Below are 12976 nucleotides of genomic sequence, written 5' to 3'. Positions count from 1 at the left end.
AAAGCACTATTTCAGCCTTACCTTGGCCTTTTGTAAACAGAGATGGCAGCTTCAGCCAGAATTCAGCTACTAATTAGTTGTGCTCCCATCTGCACAGGAGCATTAATCATGTGAAAAACTGTTTGCTTTCAGTGCTGCTATCTATGTATTTTTATAAATATCCTTCAAAAATGATTTTTAAAATAACCATCTCGAAGAGGCCCTATGTACAACGATTGCAAGACTTTGTATGAACACATTAGGCTATTTTGCCTCTGAATTAAGTGGAGTTAAGATAGGTGGAGACATTCAGATATGGTATAAACTCATAAAATTAAATTTCAGTTACATTGAAGGAAACTAAAGTTTTGCCACTGGTAATAATGGCCATAATTAACCGAGTCTTTTGAAAGATTTCCAGAGGACAAGAGACCTACTAAGACATTATTCATTCACAGATCATACATTAACTCCATAAAAACCATGACATTTTAAACTGTATTTCTTAAATGAATTTCACTGGTTAATATATTTTTCCTTAAAAGACAGTATAATTCTACATGGATCAAAATAAATGTGTGGTCTATTTATTGGGTGAATTTAGTATCTCACTGTTGAAAATAGATTTAACCAAATATTGTTGAGTATTTGTTTGCTGCTGGATAGAGGCATCTGAATTAGGTTCTGATGGCCTTTTTTTTTTTTCTTCTGATGCTACAAATTTTACAATATTAAAAAATAAACACTTGGAAACAGCAGAATAGACACTTACTGGGAGTTTTTTTGTTTTGTTTGTTGTTTTTCTTTGAACATGGTATAGAGCTTGGAAAACTTTCAGGAAAATATTTTCCTTGAGGAATTATAGCTTTTCCTCACCACCAAAATACTTTTTGGCTACAAATGAAGTTTTAATAAGGTTTCATTCAGGGATGGAGAACTGTTGAGTGAATCACTTTAACTCCAACACCACCACCTGTGGTGATTTTGAAGGCTGGTTTGGGTGGGCCTTCTCTAACGGAGCTTCATCACCAGCCGTGGCTGGGAACAGGAGGTGGCCCAATTTGGGTTGCTGCCTGCCTGTCCCACAGCAGAAATTGTATGCTTTCTGCTTCCCAGCCCTCATTATTGAGAAAATCCCCTCTCGGGGGTTTGAAAACTTTGCTACCAACACAATTTTGGAAAATCTGTGCTGCAGACATGGATGTATTTGGTAAACTGTTTGCAACAGGCTTTGTGACAGCTTCTCTTTTTAACCAAAATCAACGTATTGGGTGAAATTTGAATTAGCCCTGTTTCTTAGATACAACCTTTTTTTCAATGGTAAAGTTTGACTGTGAAGTAGCCATTCTTTTTAAAAGATGGATGTTTTACGCGGCAGATATTTGAAGAGATAACTCTTAGGTTTAACAGTCAGTGAAAGTTTAGGGGACTATAATTACTCTGCATTTAAGATGTAGCTTATTTTGCAGTTTGTGAGCTGAAATCGCCTTCAATGAGTGACTTTCTGTGGGGCCTAGAAAATTCTGGCTGGCTGAAGCATATCAAAGCCATTATGGATGCTGGCATTTTTATTGCAAAGGTAAAGTGTGTAAAATAAGAATAAAACTTGGACTAACCAGATACAGGAAGTGAGGACGAAATTCTCTGCACATGGGTAACTTCCGTTATCTTCAGTGATGTTGTAGCTGAAAAAAACCCCATGTTGCAATGCTTCAAATATGACAAGAAATAATTCTTCAGTGCTGTCATGTGGATTTGTGCTAACATGGTTTAAAAAAATTGTGATCTTCTGCACTGAAGACTTCAAATGTACAAAAGCCTCTTCTGCCCTGTATCTTGTTACACCAGGTAACATCTGAATGTTCTTACTGTACTCCCCAGCAGAGATTGCCACTGTTTCTTTCCCTGTTTCTTCTGCCTCCTCCACTGGTTTCTGGACGTTTTCTTTGTTGAATGTTTCTGTTCAAGAACTACTTTTTTGCATGGTAGCTGTAATATAGGAATATTATCTACTGCATTATCCCCTCTGAGTTATTTAGCAACCAACTAAATTCACCCCCTTAACCAGCTCCTGTGTGTCACCATGGCCAAATTCTCTAGCATCTTCAACTCTTGCTTACTTGAGAACTGTTTCAGACAACAGTTATTGATTTTGATATTTTTCCTAAACCCATTCAAAGTAATGCAGATATTTGTCATCTGTCATCAGTAGTTTTAATTCTATTATCCCTTCCTGTGCTCTGCCTTTTACTGTTTCAGATCTTATTTTTAAGATTATGATGACAATTTTTTTAAGGCTTCTTATTCACATGATCTGCTACGTATGGATAAAACTTCATGGGTTTCCCTCCTAAGTAACTGCATTTCTCTTACTTTGCTCCTTCCTGCTCAACAGGCAACTGTAGTTCCTTACCTGAACAGCAGTTGCAGGACAAATGTACATGTTATTATTTCTCCCAGCCCTACTAGCTTTCATTAGCTAATAGAAATCAGGTCATTTACATTAGCTCTTGCCAACTTTTCCCCAGTGGCTAGTCTTAAAATACCATCCAGAAAAAAATATCTTTTATCTATATGTTTTCTAGCCTCGTGCCCCCTCAGACATGCACTTTGACTCCTTTTTATGTGTTCTCAGTTATTGGTCTCCTGCCCACAGGGGTTCTATTTTGGTAGAATTTACTTGTCTCTTGAGATAAAATAGATACTTTATTATTATTATTCATTCCTTATTAAGCCCAAGCTTAAGTTAAATGTTTATTTTTCTAATCAGTATCTTTCCTAACCTATTTTATTTCCCCACATTCTAAATTTGGTTTTCTTTAGAAATGATGAAGGTCAAACCCCTCAGAATTAAAAAAAATAAATAATCTCAAGTTCTAAAAATAATGCAACAGTAGACTTTGGAGAACTTAGTGTGATTTCTTTTTGTGTGGTTACACATAAAATGGGGATACTCTCTCCCTAGCTGTTTACACTAAAGACGCTAATACAATCTTGCTTATTAGATGTGGAAGTTTACCTCTATCACCACACAAACCTTCAGAAGTGTGTCATCATTGTGCAATGCAGTGTGCTGTAATAATATCTGTGCTAGCACTGGCATCAGAAACAGACATTGCCTTTATTGACATTAGCATCAAGAAGGGAAATAAAGAGCCATATTGCAAATATGACTGTTCTGTTGCTGGTTTGTGAATATGAGCATTAGCAGCATCTGAATTTGTTCTAAGCAGCTGTCTGCTCTGGCAAACTGATGTATTTTTGTTGAAACAGATCCCACATCCTCCTGTAGTGGAGCATAAACAGGTGATGCTGTAACCACCATATTGCATGGGATGGGAAGAGATTAAGACTTTTCAAATGAGAGGAATAACACTCAATGTAATTCAAGAACTCTGTGGCAGAATAAAAAAATTAACAAGGTGTCCCAGTTCCCAAACTGATACTCTCTATATTGTGCTATCTCACTGTTGCTCTCTTACCATTGCCTTTCTCCCTGCTGGTGAAATTTCTGACTTTTTCCTGTCTCTTTAGGCTGTGGCTGAGGAAGGTGTGAGTGTGCTTGTTCACTGCTCTGATGGCTGGGATAGGACAGCCCAGGTTTGCTCTGTAGCAAGCCTTCTCTTGGATCCGTATTACAGAACTATGAAGGGATTCATGGTAAGCAGGTTCTCTTTCACAGAGTAAATAAAGTATTATGCATCGTTTAAGATATATGTCTTTAGTTTTAATGGAAAATAAACTTTTCTTAAATATACTTTTTTTTATGTGTCCAAGTTACAGTCTCCCAGTTTCTGTATGAAATGTTATCAAAAGTGGGAATCAGTTGGGCACCCATTACGTTTTTCCTAACCATGACCAAGGAAGTTTCTCATATACCAAGGAGCTTTCATGCAAGCAATAATTTGTATTAATTTTCAAGGATCAGTCAAATTTTGAGTGTCAGAAGTGTGTGCTCCTTAGACATTAGACTGCAATGAACAGCTGTGTTGGAAAATCTTTTCCTTCCTCAAGCAAATCAGTATTGGTAAAGCAGCTAGGAATGCTGCTTATCAAGTTACTGTTCACATGTTAAAAAGATGTTAGAGACATTTTTAGGTTCTGTTTTAGAAAACGATGTATCAAGCTAACTCAAGTTGTGTGGAAATACTGGCATCCTATCTGCAACCATGAAGAGTGCTACTTTCCCATGAGCTGGCAGCAGTGCTCATCACTCCTTTTTTTTCTGCTTATTCTAAAAATTATCTGTGATTCCAATACTGCTTTCTTGCATCATTCTCACTTTTAACTTCTCTGCTTATTCTAAGAATTATCTGGGATTCCAATACTGCTTGTTTACACCACTCTTCTGCCTGCTTAACACGTTAGCTCTGCTCCACAACACTGAATGCAATATTCTCATTTTAGGTGTTAATTGAAAAGGATTGGGTTTCCTTTGGTCACAAATTTAACCACAGGTAAGCTGGTGCTAAGGTTTTCTCTAGATATTTTCGTGTAGTCAGTATCTGCTGCCATTCCGATTTTACTTCGTTGTTGCCTTTCAAAGCATATCAGCAGAGTGCCCTCAGGAAATGGCCATACCCTTTTCTCCTACTATACGATTCATCTGCCTGGAAAAATCAAAGTGGAATATTTTCGTATCAGTCTTTTCTTATCTACGCATTCCACAACTGCTATTGGGAGTTCTGAGTGCTGGTCTTGCAGTTTCCTCAAGCCCTGAGAGATCCCTGTGAGAGGAAACCATGTATGTGGCTTGCAAAATCCCTTGGGACTCCAGCGGATCTTTCAGTAGTGCCAAGACTTCCCACTTAAGTCCTTGTTCAGCAAAGACTACATCTTGCAGGACAGTACTTAATCTTAGGCATGTCTGCAAGTTATCTAGTATGTAAAAAATACACTCTTCCCATTATCCTCTGTTCAAACGAAAACAGTAGGATTTGTTCAGAAACATCACGTAAAGGGAAGTGGAAAGTCATCTATCTGGACAAGTTATTTTGTACATCCATTATATGAGTGTTATAATGTAATTAAAATATTTGAAGACTCCATATGTTTAAACATGGATAAATATCCACACTTTCCTTCTTTCTTGTCTTTCCTTTTATTTTCCACAAAAATATAAAATGTGATTTTTATACTGGAATATAATTACATTATATTGCTTGATTTGAATAAAAAATTATGTTCTAGTTTCCAAAAAACACCAAGAAAACTTTCAGGAAAACTGTGCAGCTCCACACCACCTGTGAAATTCCAGCAAGAAATACTACAGTTAATATGATACGGTCAGATGTCTATTATTATCAGTGGTGGAAGATATTATTAAATGTAATCAGCACTGATAGCCTTGGTTTGCAGCACCATATTGCCATATTCTCTGCGATGCATAATAATAATAGAATTAGAGGTTTCAGTTTTAGATGTTTATGGAGTTCCATTTTACATGCATGCACACACATGATAAGCAGAATAATTGATTGAAAGTGCTGCTTCTTATAAAAATATTATAAATATTTTTCAAATTTATGAAATATTATAAATATTTTTCATATTTATAAAATATTTTTTACTTCTATGTGTTTCATATTTTCAGGCTCCTGTTCTTCAAGGTAGCCCATTGCAGGTGGTTCCAAAAGACATCTCTATAGACAGAAAATTTGATGTTTACTTGACATACACAGTAGCATGTTAAACATTTACCACTTTCTAAAAATTTCACCAAGAGAGGGCAGCTTTAAACTGTTTTCTGCCAAGGTTTTTCTGTTCCTCTCCTTCTCAGTTATCTGATTTTGGCAATGGTCTGCCATTGAGAGAAGGTCTAAGCTTGGTTTTTAAAGTCGTTGCAGTCATTCTTATGATGACTTATGTTACTTCAGCATAACTTTATATTAATAGCATTAAAACATGGCTATGCAGCATGCAGCTGTTAGTAACTGTAAGGCAACAGAACACTTGTAAATGTTTTGTGGCTTTTTGTTTTCTTTATTTATACTTGATAAACTCTGCCTTCATTCTGCTCCATGAACCACACATCATTTTTGTAAATAAAAATATTCTAGTAGTTGAGATTTTAGAAATGAATGTCTATGATGGAACTTGTATACTAAATGTGTTTGTTTTCATTGCTGTTAATTCAGTTTTCCTGGAGGATTTCAGGTTACAATTGAATGTATCTTGTCTTGTTTAGATACGGCAATTTAGATGGAGATCCGAAGGAGATATCCCCTGTTATTGACCAGTTCATTGAGTGTGTTTGGCAGTTGATGGAACAGTTTCCTTGTGCCTTTGAGTTCAATGAGAGGTTCCTCATCCACATACAGCATCACATCTATTCCTGCCAGTTTGGGAATTTCCTGTGTAACAGCCAGAAGGAGAGACGAGAGCTGAAGTATGAAAGACTTTTCTTTAGTAGTATATTTATGTGTGGCATCTGTGGGTGGTGTTGTATTGGGGAGTCAGACATTTGCCATATCCATGTATGTGCTTTCGTAAGGCACAGTGCAGACTTCTTGGCTGTCATCTGCTGATGACACAGATTAATACTGAAAAAAAGTTTATCCTCTAAGTTTATCCTCTGCAATGTGGCTCTGCTGGGAATGTAATCCACAGGGTGTGTGACAGGGATTAGTGAAAACTGCCCAGAGCATTAGCTCTTCAGCCATGTGGCCCTACCTTCATTGTAGCATTAACAACATCCAAGGCAAGCTGTCACTGTAGCTCTGATACAAAAAAAGTTATTAACTAGTTAAGATCTCAGTTTAAGAATCGCTGCTCTTCTGTGGTTTAACGTCATTTTGGATCTCATGAGCATACCAGCCAGCACTTCAGTTCTGACCGCTCCAATACTTTCTTACAAACAGCTTTTTTGTCTGGTAGCCCTTCCTAGGACTGACTCAGCAAACTGTCCTTCTGCTCTTTGGTCCCAAGGCAATTATGCATTAATCTACCAGCCCTCAGGCCCAAATAGAGACAATAATATCATTCCTGGCAGCACTGATGTTTGTATTTGCCTCCTGGTGCCCTGGCTTCTCAGGTACCTCATGATACCCCTCTGCTTTCCTCATGCATCCCAATCGTGTCAGCAGCAGCTAGAGGAAGGTGGGAGTTAGCACTTGCTGCTTCCCTTTGGTCCTTTTCACTGCTCAAATGCAGAGCAGCTTCAGTGTCACAATCCACTTAAAATCAAAGCACTAGAACGTCTTCTTTAAGCTTTAGCTATACCTGAATTGTAGTAGAGTCTTTAATATATTTTTACTTAATATATTTTTTTTCAGAATCCAAGAACGAACATATTCATTGTGGGCTCACTTGTGGAAAAATCGTGCTGATTACCTGAATCCTTTATATAGATCAGACCACAGCCAAACTCAAGGGACCCTGCACCCCCAGATGGCTCCCTGCAACTTCTTGTACAAGTAGGTAGTATCACTTGCTATTCAGAACTGTATGCTGTGTTAGTACAGAACAGAGTACCTTTATATTCAAATATTTTTCACTCCATAAGGTAGCTTACAGAGAATTAATTCAGTCTGGGATGCAATGTGTTCATTCCTTGTATGCCCACAGTCAGCCGACACCTCTGCACCATTCCACAACAGAGTATTAGTCTGAAAAGCAGCTTAAGATTAAAGCTATATTGATAGTTGTGTCCTAATTTCATAGTTATTCACTTCTTCCACTGGGAAATGGCTCTTTCAGTTCTGTTCTTGTCTGTGGTTTCCAAATTTAAAGTTGCTTAAACATCTTACATTCCAAGATTTTGTGGTGATTATTTGGATCAGTTGGTATAAAAAAATTAAAAATGGACATTTCAAGAAATCATATGGTTTCATTGCTAAAACAAGGGTTTAGCAAAACAGAAAGGAGACTTTCCTGATGTTGTTGTTATCCTGCAAAGTATACGAAGTAAGTTTGACCTGATATTTAAGTCTTTTCAAAATGTAACAAAATACCATAATTTTGGAAATGTTATTATTGAAATTCTGACTTGAGTAGTTGTGCAATTAATCTTAACAAACAGAAGAAATTAATTAGAAATTAAGGAAAACTGTTATTTAAGTAAAACTGACCGGTTTGTTTCCCAAATGCAAGTAAAAGCACCTGTTAAAAAGTCAATAAATATCCTAAATGACAGAAACTGAATTCTTTCACATCTACTGTTCTGGGTCACATCCACTTTAAAACAATGTAAAAATAGTCATTAATCCTATTCTTTAGCATAGTGGGATTTATAAAAGAAGTACTGATATTGCAGGTCCTCCATTGGATTAACAGTCCTGTTGATCTTAATGAAATTACTTGGGTGTGTAAAGATTTCCACGTGTGAACTATCAGATGATAACTTAAGGGGAAATGTGACTTCAACAGAATACGAGTGGAGTAGGAATAATAAATGAAAGAGCATGCACATGCTCCAAAAAGATCTGTTGGCTCCTTGGCTGCAGCTGGGGGCAGGTCTCTTGGTTACTTAACCTGTCTGGTGAACTAGTTACCTACTTACTCAGTCTGGCTGTGGTCACCTATTGCCAGGAAGACAGAAGGCAGGAGAAGTGCTAGAGTGAGCTACGGACTTACAGTTCGAGTCCTTTCCTCCTGAAAATGAAAAATCAGCACGGCTGTGTAACTAAGGGTTTGTCAAATACATTCTGTTGAACAGGAAGAGAACTTGCCAATGTGTATGCTTCATGCAATTTTCTTGGGTCAGTTTAAAATGTCAGTTTAGATTTTAAGAGAACAGGATGCCACACTTCTATTTTACTCCTGATTTTCAACTTTACAGGGAAAAAAAAATAAAAATAATAAAATAAAAATAGTTTTAAAAAATCGGCTGAGTAGCTGCACCTCACCCCACCCCAGCCTCAGACAAAACCAAACATACCAGATTTCACAGTTGACTTAATGGGAAGTTAAACAACGGTTGAGAACCAGGATTATGAAAAAACTGTCCTTAACCTTGGCTGTTTTATAGGTACCATTGCTCTAAAGCCCATAGCCCAAGAAAATAGTACAGCAAAAGTTTGCATTCAGGGAGCCACCCTCAGCCATGTGATCTAAGTCAAAGGTACATTCACCTTTCTGTTGTGTATCAAAACTGGTTCAAGCTGTGTGTGTCCACGAACCATATTTAACCAAATATTCAATTAACTTATGTGTATGCACTGTAAAGATAAATAATCCTAAATAATGAACCATTTAGGACAACGTCTGGAAAAAAAAAAGTGTGTATTTAAGTCTTCTGGGGCCACCTCACCAAATAAGAAAATTGCTGACCTTCCCGTCAATTCCAGGTTCTGGAGTGGGATGTACAACCGCTTTGAGAAGGGGCTTCATCCTCGACAGTCAGTTACAGATTATCTGATGGCAGTGAAGGAAGAAACTCAGCAGCTGGAAGAAGAGCTGGAGGTCTTAGGAGAGGTAATAAACACTTGATCTCAATGCCCCAGACTTAACTGATGGTAAATGAAACTCAACTCCGTATTTACTCTGTACAGTCCCCTGCATGCTACATCCTTTTCTGGCATGAGGGTGTTCAGCCGTCATCTTTGTTCTCACATAAATTACTATTGATGTTTTGCATTTAAGACGTAACAGTGGATTTTTTTCTTCAGGGATAAAATTTTACCTGTGTTGTTGCAGAAGTACTACTCCTGAAGGAAATTTCGTATCTTTCTGTAACTCAGAAGGATGCTGTAATTGAGCTTTGGTTTGTGATAAATTGTACACTTCTCATACACTATACATGCAAATAGGCAGCTTTAAGGGGCTTGGGCTCTGAAATCAGTTTGTTTTGTTTTGTTTTGTTTTTTTTAAGGCAAATACCAAAGACATCAGAGCGTTTCCATGTAATACACCCTGGTTTGTTGTTTGTTTGTTTGTTTTTTTTAATTTCAGAGATTGGCGAATCTTCAGAAATCACAATTAAATGGTAATAAAGTCAAGAGTAAGCAACAAGACCGAAGCAAACAGCCAGGGCTTTCTACTTCCAGCAACAGCTTAGCTAACACTCCCCAGGAGTACAGCAACGACCTGAAATCATTCCCATCCCGCAGCCCTTCACAAGGGGATGAAGACGATTCAGCCCTGATTTTGACACAGGACAACCTGAAAAGCTCTGACCCCGACCTCTCAGCAAACAGTGACCAGGAGTCTGGTGTGGAGGACTTGAGCTGTAGGTCCCCAAGCGGGGGTGGCTGCTTGCCCAGTGAAGACAGCGGCAAGGATTCAGATGAGGCCGTGTATCTGGCAGTCTGAAATACCTTCACAACAGCAAGGATCCTGGTGAAGTTGAGTCTTTCACGATCTGGAATGACATCTTTTCACCAGATGAAGGAATGGGAGTGGTCTGTGGCCTAAAGAAATAATCCAAAGAAAGGGAACTGTGCAATTGTGTAAGTAAAGATCTAAGCAGAACAAGCCATTATTAGTCCTAAGACGTAATGCTAAAGAAAGGTAATATCTGCTGTTATATATAGTTAAGCCAACGTGGCGTTTAATTTTATCAGTGCCGTACATAGTTATTCCTTACTTTGTACATTTCCATCATTATTTATTGTACAATTTTACAAAGATGTGAAATTCCAAAGCGCTCTCTTAGGCATAGGGACAAGGTTGAAGATTAGTTAGTGTTAGCCTTACCGGTGAATCAGTCAAAACTGAGGTCTGTAGAGCTCTTTTGTCTTCAGAGATATTGTGTATATTATCCACTTTGGTTTGTTTGTTTTAATGGGAGGTGTTAGATTTTGAAGTCCAACAATTATTTTGCATATTCTCCTACCAGAATCCTTTAAGGCAATGTAAAACTAACAAATGGACATGCTTGCTTAGGGGAAAAATGAAGCTTTGATCCTGCAAAAATACCCTTTGGTAAGCAGCTGCCGCTGCTGCATGTGAACGCAACCCATGTGTACTCAAGTCTGAACCAGTGTTGAAAGTTCAGTAGTTTCTGTGATCAAATCTTCAAGGAATACAACAATACTTACAACACCTTTGTGGTAAAGGATCCCTTTATAATGAAAGGTACATTAGGCAGTATACTCTAGCCTCTTGCTGTTTTTTTCTCAGGTTTATTTATTTATTTTTTAATATCTTACCCTTGTTCCAACCAACCCATAAAGGTAAAATTCTGAAGGTAATAAACCCCTGAGTTCTCCAGCCTATTTTGACTTTTACTTGCAAATGTTTTATTTGAGCAGGAGTGAGGTACATCTACAGTAGAGGTAACAGGGAGTCCAAAATCACTTACAAAAAATCACTTATGAAAGCATCACTCCAAATTCAGAATTAAAGGAAGGTTATGTCCATGAAGGAACTGTCATAAAGAGTATTTCTTCCAAAGCTTACTATTCAAAATAAACCAACCACAATCAAAGTTGTTTGGTTTTTTTATCCTCACACAAAATTTCCTCTGTAGTATTTCCCAACCTGAGCAACACATGGCAGTGCTATTTTAATAAAGACTGATTCACCACAACAGGAAGTTTAATCTTGTTTGGTTTAAGCATTTTCATGTTTTTTAAGAGAAGAAGTAATAGCTTTCATAATCATAGGCAGGGAGGTAAACCACTGGAAAAATGTTTAAAATATGGGATGTTTTGAAACATTACAAAGGCTTCCATACCAGGATGTAATTCTTCCAAGTTTCTTGTTTGTTTATTTTTAATTAAAGCAAGCCATTAAAAATGCAACTCACATGGCTGTTTTTACCTGCTTGGAAACAATGTGGTATTGAACTGTAGTAAAGCAAAGCAGGAATAATGTAAGTTTACTTTGATTGCATTTCATACTACTCCTTCAAATAGAGACTTACAGGCAGAATTAAATGATATAGATATACCTCAATTTAGAAGCTTTAGATTTTATTATTCAGCCTGCTTTTGTGGAATAGCTTTTCATTCACTTCTATGAACTTGCTGTATTAAAAATGGGTAGGTAAACCTCAGTATTATTAATATATCCTCTTAAGGGAGCTGCTGTCTTTGAACAAATAAATCAATTCCTATCAGCAAGATTTATCTTAGTGTTATACTGAAAGGCCAGATCCTCGATTTGATAAATCATTGTAGCTCAATTGAAATAAATACAACTATAACTTAGACTCTATTGAGAATTTAGCCTTCTGGTTTTTAATATTTATGAATTTTTTAATAAACAAAATCCCTGATTTTAATTGTACTTTTAAAAATGTTTCATATTCTGAACATAACCTGTAAAATACATGGTATTAAAGGAGATTTTGAATGGGTTTTCTCAAACTAAGAAACATGCTGCAGAGTCAGCAATGAAAACAAAACAGACAAATATTCTGCCTAAAAATGAGTTTGGAAATGAGCAATGTTATTGCAGATCTTTAAAATGTGAAATTGTGTATGATGGTATTGTGTCCTATCAGACATGTCTAGATATAAATGCAAACCAGGAACATATGCAAATTCAAAGCACTGTCTTCATGTCGCTTATGCAACTCCTTGTAACTCACTTTACAACCAAAATATTAACATATTAATATTTTATATTAAGACTTTGATTAGCAGCCTTCTGTGATGTGTCTTTCAGTACCTGGAATTTTGCATTAGTTACTACTGTTTTCATTGTAATGTATGTATTTGTGGCATTATTAGCCTGCTGAGAAGCACTACCAAATAAACACTTGGGTCATTTAGCATTATCTCACACTGGTGAATGAAACCAAGGTTTGCTTTCCCAATTTTTGTAATACAACTCTCAATCAAACCAAGGGATTTTTGTATATTCCCTACTTCAATACTTGAATTCAGTAGGTTAAGCTATGGAGATTGATAACTAAGAAAACTGAGGCACTGTCAATTGAGTTAACTATATGGGAACGTGTTACACTCTGCCTCTGCCCCTGCCCCCTCCCCCCCCCTTTTATTTTTTTAGGTAATTTGAAACAAAAAGCATGAGAAAACCACACTATGAACTACATTGATTTATTGTAGCCTTGTGGGGATCTTCCCTCTGCTGCAAATCCTTGAAAATT

General features: G+C 37.0%; 1 protein-coding gene across 2 annotated transcripts in view; it reads left to right on the top strand.

Annotated features, from left to right (window-relative positions):
* MTMR7 (myotubularin related protein 7) overlaps positions 1–12643 on the top strand; it is a 48922-nt gene extending 36279 nt beyond the window's left edge. Inside the window, exons 8-14 of one of the 2 annotated variants that reach the window (XM_065061022.1) lie at positions 1449–1558; positions 3514–3639; positions 4387–4436; positions 6167–6367; positions 7254–7394; positions 9267–9393; positions 9871–12643. In XM_065061022.1, coding sequence (XP_064917094.1) covers positions 1449–1558; positions 3514–3639; positions 4387–4436; positions 6167–6367; positions 7254–7394; positions 9267–9393; positions 9871–10230 — 1115 coding nt within the window. In that variant the 3' untranslated portion in view covers positions 10231–12643. The remainder of the gene's footprint in view (positions 1–1448; positions 1559–3513; positions 3640–4386; positions 4437–6166; positions 6368–7253; positions 7395–9266; positions 9394–9870) is intronic. The other variant, XM_065061023.1, reaches the window with a different exon arrangement.
* Positions 12644–12976: the final 333 nt, after the last annotated feature.

The sequence above is a fragment of the Columba livia genome, chromosome 4, assembly GCF_036013475.1.
Source record: "Columba livia isolate bColLiv1 breed racing homer chromosome 4, bColLiv1.pat.W.v2, whole genome shotgun sequence".
In the NCBI taxonomy this organism is placed as follows: Eukaryota; Metazoa; Chordata; class Aves; order Columbiformes; family Columbidae; genus Columba; species Columba livia.
Note: the sequence above shows the minus strand (reverse complement) of the source record. Positions and strands in the feature narration are given on the sequence as shown.